This window comes from Pelecanus crispus, chromosome 8 (assembly GCF_030463565.1).
Source record: "Pelecanus crispus isolate bPelCri1 chromosome 8, bPelCri1.pri, whole genome shotgun sequence".
Taxonomy (NCBI): domain Eukaryota; kingdom Metazoa; phylum Chordata; class Aves; order Pelecaniformes; family Pelecanidae; genus Pelecanus; species Pelecanus crispus.
In genome coordinates, this window is record NC_134650.1 from 30,606,060 (window position 1) to 30,627,519 (window position 21,460).

The 21,460-nt window shown below is 37.1% G+C and overlaps 1 protein-coding gene across 3 annotated transcripts in view; it reads right to left on the reverse strand.

Annotated features, from left to right (window-relative positions):
- The window catches only part of CHD9 (chromodomain helicase DNA binding protein 9), a 99,013-nt gene that overhangs the window by 54,956 nt on the left and 22,597 nt on the right, over nucleotides 1–21,460 (reverse strand). For 2 of the 3 annotated variants that reach the window (XM_075715567.1, XM_075715566.1), the window contains exon 4: nucleotides 2,858–3,195. In XM_075715567.1, coding sequence (XP_075571682.1) covers nucleotides 2,858–3,195 — 338 coding nt within the window. Of the gene's footprint in view, nucleotides 1–2,857; nucleotides 3,196–4,429; nucleotides 4,460–21,460 lie in introns of those variants that run through there. The other variant, XM_075715568.1, reaches the window with a different exon arrangement.

Consider the following 21,460-nt stretch of genomic DNA (forward strand, 5'->3'; position numbering starts at 1 on the left):
ATGTATACTTAATTTGCTGGTTCTTTTACTGTAGACCTTTACTGATGGTAAGGTTTCACTCATTATGTTATTGCTTGTGAAAGAATTACAGTTGATAACAGTTTGTAACAGTTGGAAACTGTTTATTTATCTTTCTAATCATGAGGGGACTTTTTACTGTCTTCAGGTTTTCTTTCCCGACTAAACGGCAAGCAACATCACATATACAACTTTGCTATTTTTTTAATAGTTTTTCTCCTTGAGTAAAAAAAAAAACAAAGAGAAAAAAAGGTAATTTTTCTCTTACAATTTTAAACAGATCTCAAAAATCTTTATTTCCAAGAGAAAACCAAAAGTTTTCATAGAATTGAGGTCCTCCCTTCCCCTTCTTGCCCAATAAAGCGCTTGTCTTCTAAAGGTAGTATTTTAACATGGTAAAATTTTCTCCCAAGATTCAGTCAGAGTTTGTTTTAGGATAAACGAGAAAACCAGCATAGCAACCCACACATTTAAAACCCCAATCCTATTCTGACATAACAATAATTTCCAGGATGTGCTTAAGATCTGTTAAGAAATATTTTCCTAAGAACGTAAGATAGGAAAAAACCTTTATAAGACTTGTTTAGCCTTCTAAACCCCTTATTAGTTATTGGATTTAATTTTGTTCTTCTCCAAATATAACAAATTTTATTAGTCACACAGTTTTTTTAACCACCTTTAGAAACACAAGTACAGCCATTCTATAGTAAATATTATTCTTATTTGCACAGAAAACGGAGTCCAGTAACATTATTCTTTAAAAAAAAAAAAAAAAAAAAATCAAGGCCTTCTTGCAATTACTGCTCTTCAAAACCACTGCAGTATATTCTTTGCTAAACAGTTAATATTTTATGTGTTTACAGAAATAATACAAAATAGTGCTAACACAACATAACACATGAAGCTGTTTGGATACAGAAATTAAGTATGTGGATGCCTCCAACCATTTGATTTACTGCTCTCCATCAAAATACACAGAAATTCTGTAAAATCTGTAATATGCGGCTCTAGAAGACCCTCTTCACTGCTCTTTAACAGGATCTGACTGCTGAATCTTCAGGTATGTGTCCCACATAGTTAAAGCAATACCTTGGCAGCATGATTAAGTTAATACAGTGCTGCTGGGGCATTAGTTGATTAAGAGTAGTTAAGTAATGGGGAGGCAAACCTTCACAGCTCAATGCAAAATTATGAAAAGTTGACCATACTTGATTAAATGGGAGTCTACCAGCTTCATTGTACTTTGGATCAAGCATAAATATCATGGTTAAAAACACAGTTCGAGAAACGTTTATTTCTCAGTTGACGCTGTCTCATGAAATCTTGAAAACTGATCCTAACTGATGTGCCCAGCTAAGCGTTTCATGAAAACAGAAAACTGAATGCAGAAGTATAAATCAAAGGTAACAGTTTATGTCACTGTTCTGATTAAAAACAGTAAAATTATGGGAACTATGTCGTATTATCGTAAGGATGGTATTTTGGCAGGTTTTGTTAATTATCCACAAGAATGAACAAAAAGCACACTAAGGGCAATTCACATAAAGCTTCAGGAAACTGACGCCAGCTAAACAACACTGTGGAAGTTTTCTGATTAGACAGACACAAAGTGTCTGTTATAGAACATGAAACAGAAACATGAAAGTGAAATCAACTTTGGAGGTACACATCCAAAATCCCACTTTAAACAAGATGGAGAAAAAAAAGAAAAGGAAGCACTATACAGTGCACTAAGGAGTATTATGAGCAGCATTTATATGCCAACCCATAAGCTGAAGGGAAAGAAATTAAGACCATGAAAGTTCAGGTTAAGAATCAAGTTGAGTTCAGAGCAGTAACCTTTATACTATAGGATAACTTCTCAAGGAAGTTGTTTACTTCGAACATGTCAGAAAAGCACTGCTCTCTAGAAAAAAAAAAAAAGAAAATGCAGAGAAACGGGCTGATTAAGAGAACATTCATTTCTGCTCCATATAGATGAGAATATACATATGTATACGAGACATTTAAAGTTGGAGAGATATGCCAGTTAATATTTCTGTTACCGCAAAAAGAGCATGAATTTAAAAAATAAAAATCAGACTGTAGCTAAGATTTCCATTTCAAGTCCTGACTGACATACTTAACATTGGAAATTACACAGTTTCCTTTAAAAGCATACAGGAGAACTAGGTTAGCTCTAGATTCAGAAGTGCTACCCACTGAATCCCTTGGAGCATTCTAACATGTTAACATCTTTTGAAAGCTCCTTACCCCAAGGGATCCACCCAGCTTGACCCAGCTGAGTCTGCAAAAGTTTTAAGAGGGCAGATTAAATTGATATGACTGAAGACTACAAAGTGCTGAGAATACAAATTTTCCAATATGCACTTTACTTTTGATACGTGTGGTATCTACAAGAATATTCACTTGCTAACAAGTTCATTAAGCTTCCAGTTTCTTCCTATGCAGTTTATCATGCACACTATATTGAAGATACATGCCAAAATTGATAAAATACAGCATTTATAGTATCAGATAAACTTAATTTGAAGTCGGAACTGATTACAACACTAGATGAAAGATACTTTGGTCTTGTCTATGCTTCAAAGTAAGTATAGACTAGTTTAAGATATGAATTTAAAATAATTCCTTTCAAAAGGATGGTCCTACAATGATTTTATCTAAAGAGAAAACAGAGCATTCTTGTTCCTGAATGAGAGAGTCCACACATGGACTTAATCAGGCAGAATTTTGTGTAGGCAGTGGAAGAGAACATTTTATTATCAGTAAGCAGTTTTCATTTTAATCAAGTATTTACAGTCCGAAGAGAAGTAAGACGACATTTGAATCTACTTACCCAATTTTTGTTTTCTCTTTAATTTTGGACGAGGAACCAGTTTTCGGTTTTTTGCTCTCCTTGTCCTTTGGTTTGGATTTAACTTTTCTACCCTTCTTTTCCTCTTTTCCTTCAGCTGAAACGCTGGGGAAGTTTTCAGGACTCATTACTCGTGGAATGTTTCTCTCTCCTCTCTCTTTTGCTTTTGCAATCGCTTCAGATATTATGCGATTTGCCTTCTCTTGTTTACTTTCGGAGTCTCCTTTTTTCTTCTGCTTCTTTTCAGACATTGCCCTCACCTGGGTATTCTGCAACTTAGTATATGATCCTGAACCATCAGTCTTCTTGGAGGAAGGAGGCTGTAGCAGGAGACAGAAAGTAAATAAAATCACTTTATTTTCAGAATATAAATATTTCTTGAAAGAAAAAGTGCCAATGTTTTTCATCTGGATATGCATTTAAAAAAATTAAGCTGGTAGGGACTCATGCAAACGCAAAAAAGAAGGAATTCTGTTTATACCACAGAATGGTGTGGGTTTCAGAATAACTACATCAATTGTGGGTTTTAAACAACCAATCCATGTACTGAAAATCAGGAAAAAAAAAAAAAAAATCTTTCTAAAATTCTCTCAGCCTTATTTCCACCTCTGTAGTTAGAGACACCGATCCTTAACCTTTCAAGCATTCCCGTACATTTGACACGCACCTCCAATATCTCCCATAAATGTTCTTCTCATAAAAGCTGAAAACGCAAAGAACTCCCAAAGGTAGCAGCATCAGTATTTCGCCTTTGGTAAGATACTAGGACCACAGATACCTTAAAGCAGACGAAAGATCTACAAGACTAACTCAGTGCTAAACAGAACAGATGCTCTAACAAAATCAAGATTAAAAATCAGATAAAAGATAAAATCAAAACTAAAATTACACAGCTCTATATCCATAAAAAGATCAGAAAGCAGTGCTTCTTTTATATAGATCAACAAAAGGTCAGTGCCTTAGTTAGAAAAATGTAACTTGTTTTTTATTTTCAGGTTTTTAATCACCGCTTCGCAGACACGGAATTGTTTACACTAAGAATGCAATATTCAGCTCATCAGCCTCTCTTTAAACAGGCTAGAAGACATGTTTTTGCTTTCCTCCCCTCCCCCCTTCCCCTTTGAGGAATGGAAAGAATTTCCTATTCAAACAGACAAAAAACCCAGCAGATAACAGTTACGTTACGTTCTCACCCGTAAATGTGCCTCTGCCTACAGCACGAAGAAAAGCCACCAGGAATTTCCAAACACATTTTCTGGCCAGATCCAGTGCACTTCACTGGATACATTTTCTATAGGTGCCTCATGCAAGGCTTAAGAGCAGCGCTGCAGCAGCGGGAAGGAGGCAGGGCTGGGGATCACCCTCTGAAATGCCACCTTAAGGCCTACAGGCTGTAGCAAATAACCAAGACTCGAGAAAACAGCAACAAGCTCAAGATGGCGATGCAGCACGGCTCCCGCAGCAGCAGCCAGTAATAAGGAAGGTTATTCAATCCCATTAGCCTTTTAGCCCAAAGAACCCCTCCTCCTCCCACTCATTCAGGCTTTCACTTACCCTTCCTCTTGGCCTCTTCACTGAAGACATTTTTGGCGTCAGACAAAGGCTTGCCCTCTGCTTTTCCAGCACCCCAGGCAGTGCTCAAGAGAAAAGCATTGAAAGGGGATTGCTAAATGGCCTATTTAGCGAGCTGCAGCCACGCTATGCACAACCCTCCCCACACACACATTGTGATTTATCACCATATTCCTCCCCGGGCAAGCACACCTCCAGCGATCCTCCGGCTGCGGTAGGGCGCGGGCTGCCCGCCGCCCCGCCAGCGCCGGCCTGCAACAACGGCTGGGAGCGCACAGCCAGGCTCCCACAAAGCACAGAGAGAAATGAATGCACAAAGCGGCAAAATGCATCGGCAGGAATATTAGAGATGTCGTTAAAAACACGGACTCCTTCTGCGGAAGTAGGCCAGCAGATGGTGCTACCCGTTATTATTCCATTAGACTCTGCAGTTTAACCCCCAGCGGACTGCTCTTCCCTACATGTGGCGCGGGCATTAACTCTTACTTCCCCACCTCCTGCCGCACTGCCCGCCCGCGCTTCCGCGCCTGGATGGAAAATCGTGGGAACTAAGCGTTCTCCCGCCTTGGACTTCAACTCATGCCAACTTTGCGGTTCCACTTCTCTCCTGGAAACGGGGCCGGGGGATGGCACGGGGGGACCGAGACTAAAATCTGAATCTGTGGCCTCAAACATATTTCACTCTCCAATACATTTAAAAAAAACCCCACCGAATTCATTACTATAAGCTAGCAACAGTGATTGTATAAGCACTTGCTTACAGACTTCCCTTCTTCCTACAGAAAATGGAAGAACTCCTTGATTTTTTCCCTCTGCTCCCTGCCCAGACCTACGGGACGCTTTGCGGTGAAAATCTCCTCAATTACATGGGACACCACTACATGGTAAACTCTTCATTCCAAGGTTGTTTTGAAGTGCTATTTCAACAGATCAGACAAGTTTTTAAACACGTATTGTCAACACATCAAATAAAACCAAAAAGAAGATACGATCGGGTTTTTTTGAAAGGTTATTAAAAAAAACAAGCAGCTTTTGACAGCAATAGCTCTGTCCTAGCAATACCCTCTCACCCTGGCAAGACCATCTCAGAAGCCCATTAAAGAAGAATGAAGAAAGATCAGGATTCGATTTTTGTTCTCCTCAATATATATTTATACTTTTATTTTGTGATACACGTGTGTTTTTCCATAGAAAATCTAAAATACTGCAAGGGTTTTGAGCTTTTTAAGATCAGACCTTACACTTAATCAGAATTTCACTTCTATTTAAGATTCATTTCAAAAGGAAGTTCATTGTCCACTGAAAATACTAGTGATACCAATCTATTAAGTGGATTCTTTTCTTAACAATACCACTTAAATTCAAAGATATTTCTGTAAATATGCAGCTTAATCACAAGGACAATTTGATTTTACTTTTGCGAACCCTAGCCAAGATGCTTCTACATCATAGTTACAGTATCTGTAACAAGTTGCAGTGATTTACCTTTTAGGGTTATTATTTCATAACTTAGTAAAAATGCTAAATAATGTACTATTTTGCATTTTGAGATCAACTAAACAAAAAATATTCCTAATGCACCCTTGGTATAATTTCAGCTCTAAGCCAAATGCTGCTAAAGCCAGTATGGTTAGAGGATTTTTAAAAAGATATTGGTGCATTCTTGAACATTCCTGGGCCAGAAACAAACAGAAATGCCTAATAATTAAGTGGGCAATATAGAAATGGTGGCTTCTTCATAATTCTTTTGCAATAATCTTCCTAGATACTGTATTACTTGTAAAACAAAGTTTCTTACACTACATTTCCTCAGAGCTCAAAGCTGCTTCCCAAGTTATTCCTCAACAACTTTTATTACTTTCTTACTGTACAATTATGAGTATGCTGGATGACGCTACTGTATCTTTTAATTCCTCAGGTTGACCCTCCACTCCTTGCTCTATACTATTGCTTCTGTTTATAAGTTATGTCTCCTGCACTGCACAAACAGTAAGCTATTTGTTAGAAAACTGAGAACATATTTTTTTAATTTTGCCATTTCTAACCATATGGAAATGACATTCATGAAGATGCAGGGAGGCACCAGCCAGCCATCCTAAGCTAAATAAAGCTGTAATGAAACCTTCATCAAGGAAGTCACCATTGTCACCAGAACTGGAAAGCAACACAAGCGTTTTGAGATGAGAAGAAGCAGAAACATGTTTGCACTACAGAGGACAGTATCTGCGTGTACTTAGCAACGAAAGCAACAAAAATAATCTAATTCAGCAGAGGTCTTTTATTCTGATAATCATTTCATTCAAATGAAATGTGGCTATAAATAAAGTTATAAATCATCATGCACACCGAAAACAATTTCAAAAGCTACATAACATCTATAACATAAAGGACAAAGCATTTTACTAAGCCAAAAACACCCCTCCCCCTTACTGAGAGGGGACGCAGATCAAACATCCTAAAGGAGCATAGCCTTTTGCCAACAGCTTACAAACCTATTCCATCTATCAGCATCAAGAAAGGAATTCTTAACTGACAAACATATAGGAGAAGGTGGAAAGGCAGACCCTGAGGCAACCACGTATTTAGAAACTGACGATTTTATTTGAAAAAAAATATGGTTTTACTTTTCATGGTTGCAAAGGTAATCATCCAAATATAACTGAACGTAAACCAATGCAATGTTGTCAAGAGTCTGCAGAGAGAGCACTCCAGAGTATCTGCTGCTGCTAACAGCTTTGCCAAGCAGCAGCCAAGTGCAATGAACAAGCCTCCCGTCAGTTCCCCGCTGCTCCCGCAATCCTGTGGGCAGCAGGGAAACTGGCAGGAATCATGTCAAGTCCATGCTATTGCTGCTGCCTGCAAGAACCATTAATAGCAGCAGGTATAGGCCGTACTGCTGTTCACATGGAACAGCTAGCCCTAAAAAAAATACTAAGGATGGAACAGATAAGACAACAGCTGTAGACTTCCCCACATACGCCCTGATTCACAGCAGCCAGGGGAGCATCTTCTCTTCAGCAGTATTCAAAAGCATGTGACATGCTGTCTTGCAGGAGTAGAAGGTACACTACACGTCTGAATGATATCTTAAATAAACTAATGTAAAAGCAATCAAGTTACCAGACAATATCCAGAGACAGGATCATGACAGCAGTCTTTCCAATAGCTAGCAGTACTCAGCTGGGTAGGCTTTTCATAGAAAGGCAATTCTCCAACATTTTGCTGTGGGTTGCGTAGGACATGCATTTGAAGATCTTCACTGGCATAACAGTACTTCCCACAGCAAGGACAAATCACCGTCCTCAATGCTTAACAGACATTGGGTTTTTTCCCTTGAAGGCCTAAACCCATTTTAATTTGCTCCACAACAACTGATAGTTTCTTCTCATCCTCTGCATATGACAACAAAGGAAGCCCCGAGAAGAAAGTAAGTTTAACAAAGAAAAAACTTCTCACACCTAGAAAACCCTCCCAAATCCTGCTTTATCTGTTCCATAAGCAAAACATCACTTCTACTGTAAGAACACCTTTCTTACAGCAGGTATGGTCATTCACAGTAGAGGAATATTACTTTCAATTACGTGTGTGCACAGAATCTTTAAGACTAAATATCTCTCCTGAGTTGCTTCCATTCTTGATACGCTCTAAGGACTGGTAACACCTTTCCCTGCAGTTTTAATGTCACGTCACATTCCTGATATAATTATATACACTAGCTACCACTAAATTATGACCCTAACCAGTCTAACAATAGAAAGCTAAGGTTTACATTTGCAATGCCTTCAATGATCCTTCTACTTCCCCTGATAGCAGTACACACCTGCAGGAAGATGTGCATACTAAGTACCGTATGCCTCCACAGCACAGCAAGTTCTTGCTAGTCTACCAGGTCCTTAGGAAAATCAAGATGACCTTGACATCAACTGCACTAAAGCAGCTAAAATTAGCCACCTGGAAACCTGATCTTCATGCATTGCCACATCATCTTTGTCCATGTTTATTACTAAACAAGGAATCCCTTTGTGCATGTCAAGTCACGAAAATGGTATCAATATCACAACCGTAATACAAATAAATGAATTGCATAACTAGTGATAATCAATAGTTTGGGGTTTTTTGTCCAAATTAGGTTCTCATTTATCCACATTATAATCACATCGAAATTTGAAAACTGCAGTTGCTTTTAAGCTGCTACAGTGAAAAATCTTAAAGGAATATCCATTCATCATTTGAATTACAGAATTGTATTTAAGAATGCAACTTTGAAAAAAATGCATGAACTCAACTCAGTGACTTCTGAATTCCATTCTAGTACTCTACACTTTTTTCTTCTACAATAGTCTGCCTAAGTAACTCTTCTAGTGATTTTTAATGGTGGTTTTATAATCAAAAAAGGTATCTATAAAAAAAAAAAGTATGAGCTCACACCCTTGACAGAGTCAATCTGTAGAAGATTCCTTACAGTATCAATGTGTGTCATTCCACATGCATGCAGAAAGGAGTCTCCTTTGCTGAATGGCAGTCCCAGCAAAAGAAGTGGTTTTCTTTACATAGTACACTGAAATAACATTTCCATGGTTAATCGAGCTACTTCTAAACAACTGATGGGAAGATCACCTAAACATGCAACAGGGTTTCTTTTCTCCAGAAAAGTGCCCCCCCCCGCCCCGAATTCCTTCTGAATTGCTTTTTATTTTCTTGTTCAACAGTTGCCCCACACTATCTGTTGGGGTTGCTCTACAAAACCAAGAGCACTGGCAAATGAAGATCCATAGGGTTCTATCATTTTCCATTCTCTTTGGTGCATACATGGAACTATTAAGGGAGCCAATGAAGCATTCCAAATTGTGGTTCTTTCAATATGCTGATAGTACTCTTCTTTCTTTTTCTGGCTTATTATCATCGCTAATGAATGTCTCAGTGTTTAAGGGATACAGAATCTCAAGACGTATGCATGTGAAACCTAACCCAAATTAAAACAGGCATGTTATAGACAGATTAAAAGGAAAAAGTTACAGGGGAAAAAAGCCCCTACCTTTTCCATCTTCCATATTTGTTATCTGTAATGTTGATTAATGAATGGCTAACTACAACAACAACATGGCCAGGCAACAGTTTTTATCTGCATAATAGTAACTTCAGAATGTAAATTTGGTTACTGTGATTTGCACCTCACAAGGCACTTAACACCAAGCTTACAACAAAATTTTAAATTTGTGTGGAAATGAAAACATTACGTAAAAGCCAACAACCTTAAACTAGTCATGTTTCTAAGACAAAAGAAGCACCTACTTTGCATGTCACACATTCTCTATACAGGGTGTTGTTTCTCATCTAAATGCTACAGAACCCAGCAATACGTATCACTCATCAAGTTTCACCAGTTCTATAGCTAAGATACCATAGTTGTGATTAGTAGCAACTTCTTAACCTGTAAGCCTCTGATTTACCGGTATCATTCATTGGGAGAAAATCAAGCCACTGTCCAATGTAACCAGATGCTGCCGACCTAGGCATGCTGCAAAGGCAGCATCGGATATTAGAGAATAAGTGAGTCTACAGTACACATAAGCTTCCATTTGGAAGATTCTGAATACAGTTTTTTGGGGCTCAGTGCCCAATATAGTTAGATTGTTTTTCTGAATATTTAGTAGCAGTCTAAAAACTGTGTCCAACTTTCACTGTAATTCTTAAAGGAGGTACTATGTAATGGAGCATATTCAATTGCCAGGAAATAAAAGAAATTGAGAACTTCATCCTGCTTGCTCTGCCAAGCTACAGCATTGGATGTGTGTCAGTTTTCAGTGGCTTGGGGTTCAGTGCCCATCATGTACTGACTTCTCTTTGGTTCTAGTCTGTAATGGTGAACACAGCTATTTGGAAAATGGCATACAACACCAAGAAAACCTACTGCCTCAGCAAAATTTCTCAGGTGCTGTTTTTCACATGCAGACGCTGAGTACTTGTATTGATCTAAGCCTGATGCAGTCCGTATCTTTTGTTCCACCCATGGGGTCTGGTCCCCACTAGATGTACTGCTACACTTAACATGAGAAAACTGTGGGCTCTGATATATGAAAAAAAATGTAATGATCATGTTGAAGTCAACGGGCACTGCGGATACACAACCGACTTTAATTACTAAGCTCAGACCAACTTCAGAGTCATGCCATACCTCTACAGATTTTCTAAAGCCTTTAATACCTATCCCTAAGGGTCAAAATGTTTTACCAAAAAGGCTCCACTACTCTTTCTTTCTTGCACTCTTGACTGATGTTACCTGACAATTTTCACAATTATTTGACTCCTTCAAAAAACAGTTGACTTAACTCAATACTCTATAAAAGTAAAGTCAGGTTTCAGTTCACTGTTTGAAACAAGTCTTGTGCAAGCATCTGGAAATAAATCTGTAAGATACTTGGCAAAGTACTTATGGGCAAGAAAATAACACCAATCTTTCTGATTTAAAAAGACTAGTCATTAGTGTTTAAGACCCTCAAATAAAGCGCTACGAATATACTGATCCACTGAAATCTCACATCAAAGACATTCTTAGAAGGTACAGATAAGAGTTAGCTTCTTCTGGAACACACCCCTGTTTTTACAATAGGAAAACTTTTATTTAACAGGTAAAGCCAGATACTTCTATAATCATGGGGAGTAGAATGCTGCAAAGCACCAAAGAGAACAGCTCTCCCCAACATTTTTTTAATGACCTTTTATACTGCAGAAAAATATAACATTAACTGAATCTAATTTCTAGCCTTTTGTCACTGAACAAAATGTCAGTTACAGTAATCTTGCACCACTAAGTGGTGCTTCAAGAACCTGCTGAGTAATAGTATTGGAGAAAATCAGAATAAGCTGTTAACTTTGTTCTTTTGTGTAGGAAACCTTGCATCCCCTCACAAGATTAAATTCAGTTTATTTTTGCATTATATTTTAAATCCAAAGTAAGGTGACTCCCTGAACAGATATTAAATGTAAATATAAAGTGCAGTGAGGGATGCTAAAAATAATTTTTACTGTACTTAAAGATCTAAGCTTTTCTTTAGACCAAACTACTGAAACATGTCTTTTTTGAATGCCTCTCTGATTTCAAAAATGACGAAAACTTTTATTAAACTCGTGTTCTCCCTTCAAAAAAATAATACAATAAGAAGATACTTTATTTCCTAACTGTAAGATTGATAAAGGGAAAACAAAACCACCTCACAAAATGGAAGCAAACAACAGGAAATCCCTAAATGACTTTTGGCTGGAGTAAGTTTGGGTTTTGTTCTCCCTCTCCCCAAGGTAAGTCCTCGTTTCAGACATTTTCCTGGGGTTATTTTTTGAGGCTTTGGGGGAAAAAAAAAAAAAGAAACATTATAAAACTGCAAGAAAAAGCACCATCAAAAAAAATTCATATACACATAAAAAATTAATTATTCTGTAACAGAATGATTCATTATTCCATCTTTCCCGTTTGCAAACATCAGGTATCTTGAAAATGTAACACGTAGCAACAAAATGTACCAAGTATAAGCTTACCGTGGGCAAGAATTTCTAGTCCTCCTGCTACTATATGCTGAATTTTTAAAAAGCAGATGTAGCAGCGATATGAATAAAAAGGACAGACAAATGCCCATATCAGTATTGTGAACCATGTCATTGCTCTTCAGCTGTCTACAGAGCTCTGAATGGTAAAGCAGCAAAGAGTTCCGCAGACACCAGTGGAGACTTTTTCCTAATGCTCCTCAAGCTAAACCATCCCTACGCCAACTAAAACCCATGCCAGCCTAGCAAATGCGACACATTTTGAAATTTAAAATAGCAGTGCAAAGTAGTAGCCCATTCCCCGCCCCCAGTTGGATGCAAGACATCTTCATGCAGTTATCCTATTCAACATTAACTTACATGGGGCTAAGTTTGTTCACTACAACTTCAAACCTCACTGGCTGTCCCAAGGAAACACATTATTAATACCCTCACCTGACTGGCCTCTTTCCCAAGTTGCTTGATCTAAAACAAAACAGTAACATAGGCTAAATGCCCCCCCTAGCCCCCTAAGTGACAGAACAGTTGCCCCTCAGAGCACGGAACTCTTCTGTCCCTTATTATGAAGCCAGTCTTTGATAATCATACATTCTTTGACTAAAGGCTTACAAGAAAGATTTAGCTTGAAAATATTCAGCTAGGTTGTTTTTCCGCTCTCAGGTTACAGTTATACATGCACATTAAACTATAAGTGACAGCTGTTTAATTTTTTGCAGCTTGCTTTTAAAAAAAATAAAAAAAGGCTATACAACCATGCCATACAAGTTTATGCATTTACGCTTCCAAGCTCCTAGTAATTTCTAACCCATTGATCAAATTTAGTCAAATTAGAAGAACAGAAATCTCAGAGATGTCCCTACCACTTTTATGAAGCAGACAGACAGGTAGAGAAATCTTACTGAGTGAAACAAAATGCCGTCTTGGACCTCTGAGAATCCACATAAGACATTACAATTATAGTAACCACAAGCTGCTAAATCCAACCTTTTAACACCACATAATCTACTCATTCTTTCTTCTCTCCCTACTTCCATATAGATTCTCATCTGACAAAAGAAAACCTGAACAAAAGTTCTGCTAAAGCAATGCTAAACAGGCCTTCCTTACCTACCTCCTCTTCCCCGCTCCCAGAAGGCATTCAAATGCATCAAAACCAAAGAACTGCGGAAAAACTACAGGGACCCATATTTCTTCAGAAGATATTTTGACTAAGTGGCCAAAATATCAGTCTTTTACACCTCCTGTTCTGTTATTCTTCTTTTAAATTCATGCTTAGTAGTATCTAACATTGCCTGCTAACTTCTATTCTTTTTTCCTTCCTACCTGCGCATCTGAGCCTCTTAAATGCGCACCTACCGACAGGACTCCCATGGCAAATTACTACACTATATAGATTAAGAAATGGCTGAATAAATACTTTAAAAAAGGCAAATGCTGTGGAGTGTACTTGTCCATTTATGACAATATTTAAACTACTGTTCCTCTACTGAAGAATTAACTTGTCTACACATATCATTCTCTAGTGTTAAATTATGATTGAAAAGGAACTTTTCAATGTATAAATTAAAATGTATTAATTTTGAAGTTTTGAGGAAATTGTGTTATTCCCAGAAATGCAGGGTTTATCACTCTTCCATCTTCCAAAAAGTTTAATATAGGAAATTTAAATTTAGGATAATATACCCTGAAAAGATTCCACTTGCTGTACTTCCATTCTGATTACTCAAGCCTGTTTCAATTCTCTGTGCATACTAAAAACAAACAAAAAAGACACTGCTGTAATAGTTTCCCTTTTCACTGCAACTTCTATTGCTGTTTTCTTAAAATATGTATTTTTTTATAACAGCTCAAATAAACTCACACTAATCCACTGGAACTCTGTTGCTAACTTCAGCTTAGTATGCAAATATTATCAAGTGAAACTATCAAGCAGATGCAGACTAGGAGTTCAGTAATCTAACTTTAAGGCATACCAGCTATGAAAGCAACATACCCGTCCTGTATATACAACAGAATGCCAATACTGACCTGAAGCATCAAAGTGCTATTGTCATCCAGAGAGCAAAGTAATAACAGCTATGTCAATGACCTGATACTAAAATAAATACAAACTGCAATGCACACTGTGAGACAAATACAGTGAAAACTAAAGACACAGCCGTGTTCAACCATTACAGCTGTATGCTGTTGAAAGCATACCATATCTATCATTTGCATGTATAAAATTACCTCACATTAAAAATTGGAAAGGCGGAAGCAGGTAGAAAGAGGTTCACAAACTCAATCTAAACAAATTAAAATTTTAAAAGCGACATTTTTTCTACCTTACTAGAAAGTCTTTCACACTGAGGAAAACCTAAAAACTGGTAGAAGCAAGCGTGCAGCTTTTTCACCTGCCACTGTAGACTCAGGTTTGAGCTCACTGGGAAATACCGATCTTTTCAACACAGTAGAGATAGAACATTCTAAATAAAGGGTTTATTTTAGAAGCTGCATAAAGCTTTAAATGGTAAGTAGCAGCTGAAATTTTGACTTACTTTATTTAAGGAAAAAAGAATATTTGAGTAACCTATACATGCCATACAAACTAGAGGGCATGAAGTGGAATGTATTGAGATAGCTTTTATCCAAACTCTTCACCCAACAATTTAAATAACAGGCACTATTCAGATTTTACAGTCTTCATTAAACTTCCGTACTGCTTTAGAAGTATTCAGGTTTTAGCTACTGTTCTCTTTTCAAGGAGTCTTAGATCAAGTAATTTTGTTTCCCTTTAGACAGAAATTATGACAAAATCCTTAAAAATGCTGATTTTAATGTAAAACAACAAAGAACTGGCTGCAAAGGTGTGCAGAAGAGAAAACAAAATTACAAAAAACTCGAAGTTAAACTGAAAAAAGAGCTTTCCTCTTTCCATTTTCCCATGTTACTACCTGCCCACTCATGTTCTAAATGGCCACCACTTGTGTGCCATCAAGAGAGTAATTGTCTCATGTTTTTCATTACCAACCAGAGAGGAAGACCAGGAGACAAAAACCCACCCAAACTACCTCCAAAAAGAACACCATACAAGGAGCTTTTTATTCACCTTAACCCAAACACCCAAGATCAGCTTCAGCATGCCTATCCCAGGCACGCTAAGAAACCAGCATGGCATACATCTCTTACCTAGCAAGAAAAAGCAATGGGACCTTAATGGTAGCTGGTTCTTGTCAAAACTTAATTTCAGTTTAAGTGTTCCTTCTACACCTCTCACGGGAGTGGCCTTGTAAGAAAACATTTTTTTAATTAAAAACAAAAACCCTTTCATCCTCATGAAGTTTACTACTGCCACTGTTTCCTTACGCTCTCCCCCTGAAACCTCGCTTTTGTTTGTCCCAGAGTCAGAAGGCATTACGGTTGTGAAGGGTTGTAAACTGCAGAACCGTCCATGGTCTATTTTTTGTACTCTTCTGCTACTTAAAGGAGTCACTTAACCTACTGAATTGATGAAAGCAAAGGGCAAGTAGGCAAGAACTATGCAGAACCAGCATGAACCTGCCCCCCTTTTGTCTCAAGGCCTCACTTCTGCAATTACCTACAAAAAGGAAAGCTGGGCTAGGTCAGAGAAACAACCACAGATTAAACAAAACACACAGACAGATTCTCTTCCACAACATGTTTTAACAGCATAATTTACCAAATTCTACTCAAACTTTGCATACATTGAGTGCGATGGTAAAATAAAACTCACTTAGAAGTTAAGTGAAGCAGCTTATTCAGATTATGAAGGCTCCTGGAATAACGTGCTGCAACCAATCATTGTCTTGGTCAGTACCAGGAAATGATTCTATGATAATACTGGCAACCTCCTTTTTTAATATTTTTAGGTTTTAATAAACCTATGCCTTTTCACCGCTCGTTCGTGGCAGAACAATGAAGTATTGTGAAAGATGACAGACGTGAAAAAAAGATATGATTTGATTCCATATTAATAGGGAAATACTGATCATGAACTATCTTTAAATCAAAACAGATTGCATATACAGAAAGGCTAGCATGTAAGATCTCTATTTACAATAATTTTCTTCACTAGAAGCAGTTAAGTTTAAAGTTTATTCAATCTCTTTTTTTGTAGTATTCCTCATTACCTAACAAAGTAACCAAAATGTTTTCAATGTTTGTAATTTCAGCGAGACAAAAAAATAAGCTCTTAACGTACATTAAAATATAGTGACAGAAATTCGGAAAAGTAATTTATTTTTAAAATCAACAGCTAGGGCGTCACTAATATAATTTAAACCAGTACTGACTGCATAGCGTACTTCCATTTAAGTTAAAGGGGGGGCATACATCTTCCACTTCAAACTAATTTAAATATTTTTATGTCAGCCTCAACAAACTACTTTGACAGCCTTCTATGCCAGAATTTCCAATAGAAAAAGAGTACTTTAGCATATATGCAAGCCTAATGAAACCACTCCTGTTGAACAAAACAGCAGGGAACATGAACTTTTGGTAGGGATCAAACAGAAAAAGTTGCAAGACAGGTCTCTAGAAACATAAGCATAGCAATAATTTTTTTATCTCAACTGAGCCTGGCTATTAGCAGAAGAGGTAGGACTAGACCCAGAGTAAAGCTCAAGACAAGAGAAACTCTTACCAATTTTAATGGAGTTAAAAGTCAACAGAAACTGCTATCAACATACAGCAGAATGACATCCAGGTTAGAGATGGCAGTGTGCTGCCAAGGGTATCCTCAAGCACAGCCAGGAGCATGAGCACATTCATACCTCTGTCCCCAAAAAGCAAGGTTGGGTCACCATTTCTGAAAATCTCCTGAAATCAGTCAAAGCCTATACACATTTGCAATTAGCTATATTAAGCCAAAAAGCACACTGGGCTGGCACCATAAAACATGCCTCTTGTTTAGTATCTGGAGTTGATCAGATTTCATAATACCACAATTGCAGGTCAAAGAATCCTCCATAGGAGAATATAAATAGGAGCTACAACACAGACACATCAAAATAAATTCACCTAAACTTTTTAAAAACAATGTTCTTATTAAACTCAAAGACAGTAAGACACATGTCTGATTTTGTCACTCGTATGTTCCTTAATTTAATTTATCTGCCTTCCCTGTGAAAACTTGTCTTCTGTAACACCTGGTTGCTGCTTTTAAGACTTGCAAGAACCAAAGTTCCTGCTACAACAAAATTTACACATCAAGATGAGCCATACCTGGGCCTCATGAGCAACTGCTACAAAGATTTAGTGAAGAATAAAAACAAGCCAAAGGTACTGCATATTCTAGCACTATTTCTTATTCTTCTGAACTATAAAAACAGGTACTATAAGCCATAGCATGTTGCAAGTCACAAAAAGCACAATAGCTATGTTTTTCTAGTAAGTTTACTTAAAATACTGTTAAAGAACTCTCCTTCTATATGCATGGTACTCACTAAAAAAGATGGTACAGTGAACCAATTGTTTTTAAGATTACTCTTGAGATTGTTTCAGAAAGAGAGTTCTGACTGGTAGATTTCTAAAATGTTTCAAACTGTAAGAAAAGAAACAAAATGCTCAGAAACAAAATATTTGCTATGTCTTCTTTAACACTAAGGGCAACTTCTCTTTTCTTTCCAACATAGAAACTAAAACTAAATTGTGAAGTCATGAATATCTCCTAAAAGAGGCCTTCCTACCAATCTATGAGACTAGTTCTGCTTTGCAATTCAATATGCTATTGAATAGCATTATGTGCACCTAGATGAGATGCTACTAACATTACTTTCAAATACAGACTAATGCCTGAAAAGGCAGTATGTAAAAGATGGGAATATTTTCCTAACATACAAATTAAAATGCTAGCCTTCACAGTAAGACATCAAAGGAGCAAAAACCCCAAGTAAGTGCAAACACAAGCCAAATAACCCACACAAAAGAAAATCTGCCACATTTATGACAGAAAAAAAAAATCAATCTCTACTACAAATTACACATCTTTCAGAAACTAAGACTTGTCAACTGCTTCTAGCCTAAACCTACATTCCTAGATTCACTTATCAAACTTATTCAAAGCAACACACGAAGTCTCAGTCTCATCATCCCAGAAAACCACTCACTTGTATTTACTAGCCTTAAGAGTTCCCAAATTCAATCCACTCAACGCCTCAAGTTAGACACTGTCTTGGCGATCTATGTAACCAGGAACTTGTGCAAATTTTTTAACCTGATAGTGAACAAAGAAAACAATACCTCTCCAGATGTAGGAGGCTATCCTAGGTGTCCACTAGGTGGACAAAGTACTGGAAATTATTTTGACCTCTCTCTCTCTATTTAGAATTAACATAATAGCTAAAAGAAATTGTAAAACCTGAGTGCACAAAGCACACAGACATCTGGACAAAAGCCACATGAATTCCAAATGTACTTCAGATTCTTTGGTTTCAAAACCCTACTACTGGTTAACATCTTTGCAAGTTCTGCTTCTCTTTCAGTAATAACACTTCACTAACACTTTGTAAAGTGTTGATTTTCTACAAAATCTCTCAAGATGAAGCACTGTTCTGGAAGTTTTAGAGGCAATGGTATGTTTGAAGCCACTCAAAAATTCAGACTTTAGATTAATAGCATCAGACAAAGCAGATTAGTGGTTACAGGTGCCAATGGATAGTCCCACAACGAGCCCACTTGCACTCTCTTCATCCGAGGCTGCAGTTCCATGGACAATTATTTTGGCTCTACTGCAGAAAATCCTACTTCCCACTCCTTCCTCTCTCCCCACCACTGTTTCTATGGTACATAATCCTGTACAACTAAGAGGAGAACTAAATCAAGAACTTGTATTCCCGAAAAACATCCTCAACAAAAAAAGCAAAAAGTTTCTCTGAACCTGAATGAGTTTCCCAGTTCAGTTCATAGCACAAATGGTTGCATTAACACAAGTGGAAGAATAGGAGCTTTTTTCCATAAACTTTTTTTCCTTAAAGTAATTATACTTTAGGCATATACTGAACTACAGCTTTAACAGTCTATAGTATGGGTTGCTGTCTTTTTAAAAGACAATTTAAGATGGGTTTTGTTTTCTGTTTTCTCTGTAATTATGTACCACTTCTTCCAGACACTAAGCTTGCACAATTTTATCAGTACTCTCACAGTACTGAATTGCTTTATAGTTCTTCAGTGGTAACAAGACATCTGCTTGCAAATAATTATTTAGATTATTCAATCCCACTTATTTTGCAGTATCATTAAAAAAAAAAAATCTATTTTACTTATTTTTGTCGACTAGTCTCGCCTTTGTATCTATAGGATTACTCCTGTAAAGTTGACCTAGCCAGAAGCATCCTTCCTATGCTTGCCATCTGTTAACTACTTTTTACTAAAATGCTTCTCTTTTGGCAAATCTTAAAGACAATTATTGCAGTCATTTAATGAGTGTGCAATTATCTCAGGAAAAATGATATTCTTAAATTATAACAATCATTACAACAGCAAGTACTTCATTTTAAAGAGGAAACATACACAAAGACTTGGACAGCCTAATTATTTGCCAAGTGACAAAGGGTGAGAGAGAGACTTAAGAAAAGCATTAGTGATAGCAAAAGAGATTCAAAAAAAGAAGAATGATGAAACAATTTAACTCCACCCAGAGATGGTAATTACTAACAAACTCATAAAGCCATTTTATAACAGTAAAGCAGATACTCTGGCACATTTTCCTTGTTCTTGAAAGTCCAGAAATTTGTCTTTCTCTTACCACACAGCTGTATTTTGAAAGGAAAAACAAGGCAAATGAAAAATGGATATATTAAAAATAATATTCATCAGTAAATGTGTTACAAACTAATCTCACAAACATTTACTTCCTTTCCCCAACCAATCCAATTTGTCATTTTAAAAAGAAATAAAATGTATAAAATGCTTATATAAAACTTAGATAAAATATATACAAAAGGAAATGCTTCATACACATTCAACTATAAATAAAGCTATCAAAATATTGCTGCCTTCAATGATGAATACATCATTGGCAAAAACCCATAGATTAGTAATGAAAACATATTAAATGCCGCTATAGTTCAAAAGACTTAGTTCGTTCTAGGAACCACACTACTCAAGCTCAGAGATGTTGCCTTACTCCTCTCATTAACTCTGGGCATTTGACACAGTTTCGCCACTTTCACTCCCCCCTATTTGTGCAGGCCTTTCTGAAAATAATAGACAGAAAGCAAAAACACTGGAAAATACGGTACAAAGGTGGTCAGTGGAGGGATTACTTTCAGTAGTTGTACATACGTGATAAGCCTACTAGGTGCTGGGAGATGACAACTGAATTCTGCTGCCTCACTGTGGTAGAGACCATTTATTAAGTTCGTACAAGGAAGGTGAAAATTGTTCTTTAAGCACAGAGAACTAAATCCAGAGCATACAACTCCTAGAAATGCTTAAAAGGAAAGTTCAGACAAAGATTTACATTTGTTAATATGATGATGCCACCCATAAAATTAACCATAATTAAAGGAATACAAACAGTACACTGGATATGCTTAATGGGAGCTATACCACCACTATTTAAGTATTTTAAGAAAAAGAACAAGGTTTTAGGGCTCTTTTGGCTCGGGGATTGGTTTTCGGGGGGGGGGGGGGGGGGGTGGGGGGGGGGGGTGGTTTTTTATATTTCAGGGTTAGAAGATATGATTTTTAATGCCCCCCCAACCACAAATGCTTACTGGAACAGATGTCTAGATTTCAGTTTTCAGATGATGCAAAGTAGGGCAAATTTTGAGCCGTGTATTTTATTATGCTCAGTCCCACTGAAAACTGTCATCCACTGCTTCGCTTCACAAGTGATTATATACAACAGCATCATAATTTTACAATCTTGTGTTGTAATAACCTATAAACTTACTATGCAAAATAGCCAGTCTCTTCTACAGAGAATTTATATAAAGTGTGATCACTTCATTACTCTAAAATATTTCTCATTACAGGCTCACTTAAAATGAAACTATACAGAATGTAAAAAATACACTCTGACAAATACCATAACTAGCTGAGAAAACACATCACGGCTTACTATGTACTTCTCTCATAAAAGATTTACAGTGCAAGATTTCATATACAAGTGAAACTTAGTTCCATCTCTGATGATACACTGATATGTATGAGGTTATGTCATTCCGATATATACAGATGTCCCAGCGTATGACACCAACCAATCATCTACAATGTTCAGACTTTCTTTGCTAAATTTTCAGCAAGGGCAAGACAAATTCTCTCCAAAAATACAGTGTCATGTGTTGCTATAAAACAAGTGGTAGGAAAGCTCTTGCTTGCAAGCACAAAAGCACTCACATGTTTCAAGTCAGTTAAAAAAAAAAAAAAAAAAAGATATGTGGGATACTGGAATTCATGAATATACTGAATTATCAAGTTAGGTGCCAAACATTTAGTCACCAAAGGGGAAAAAAAAAAATTCACCTGATT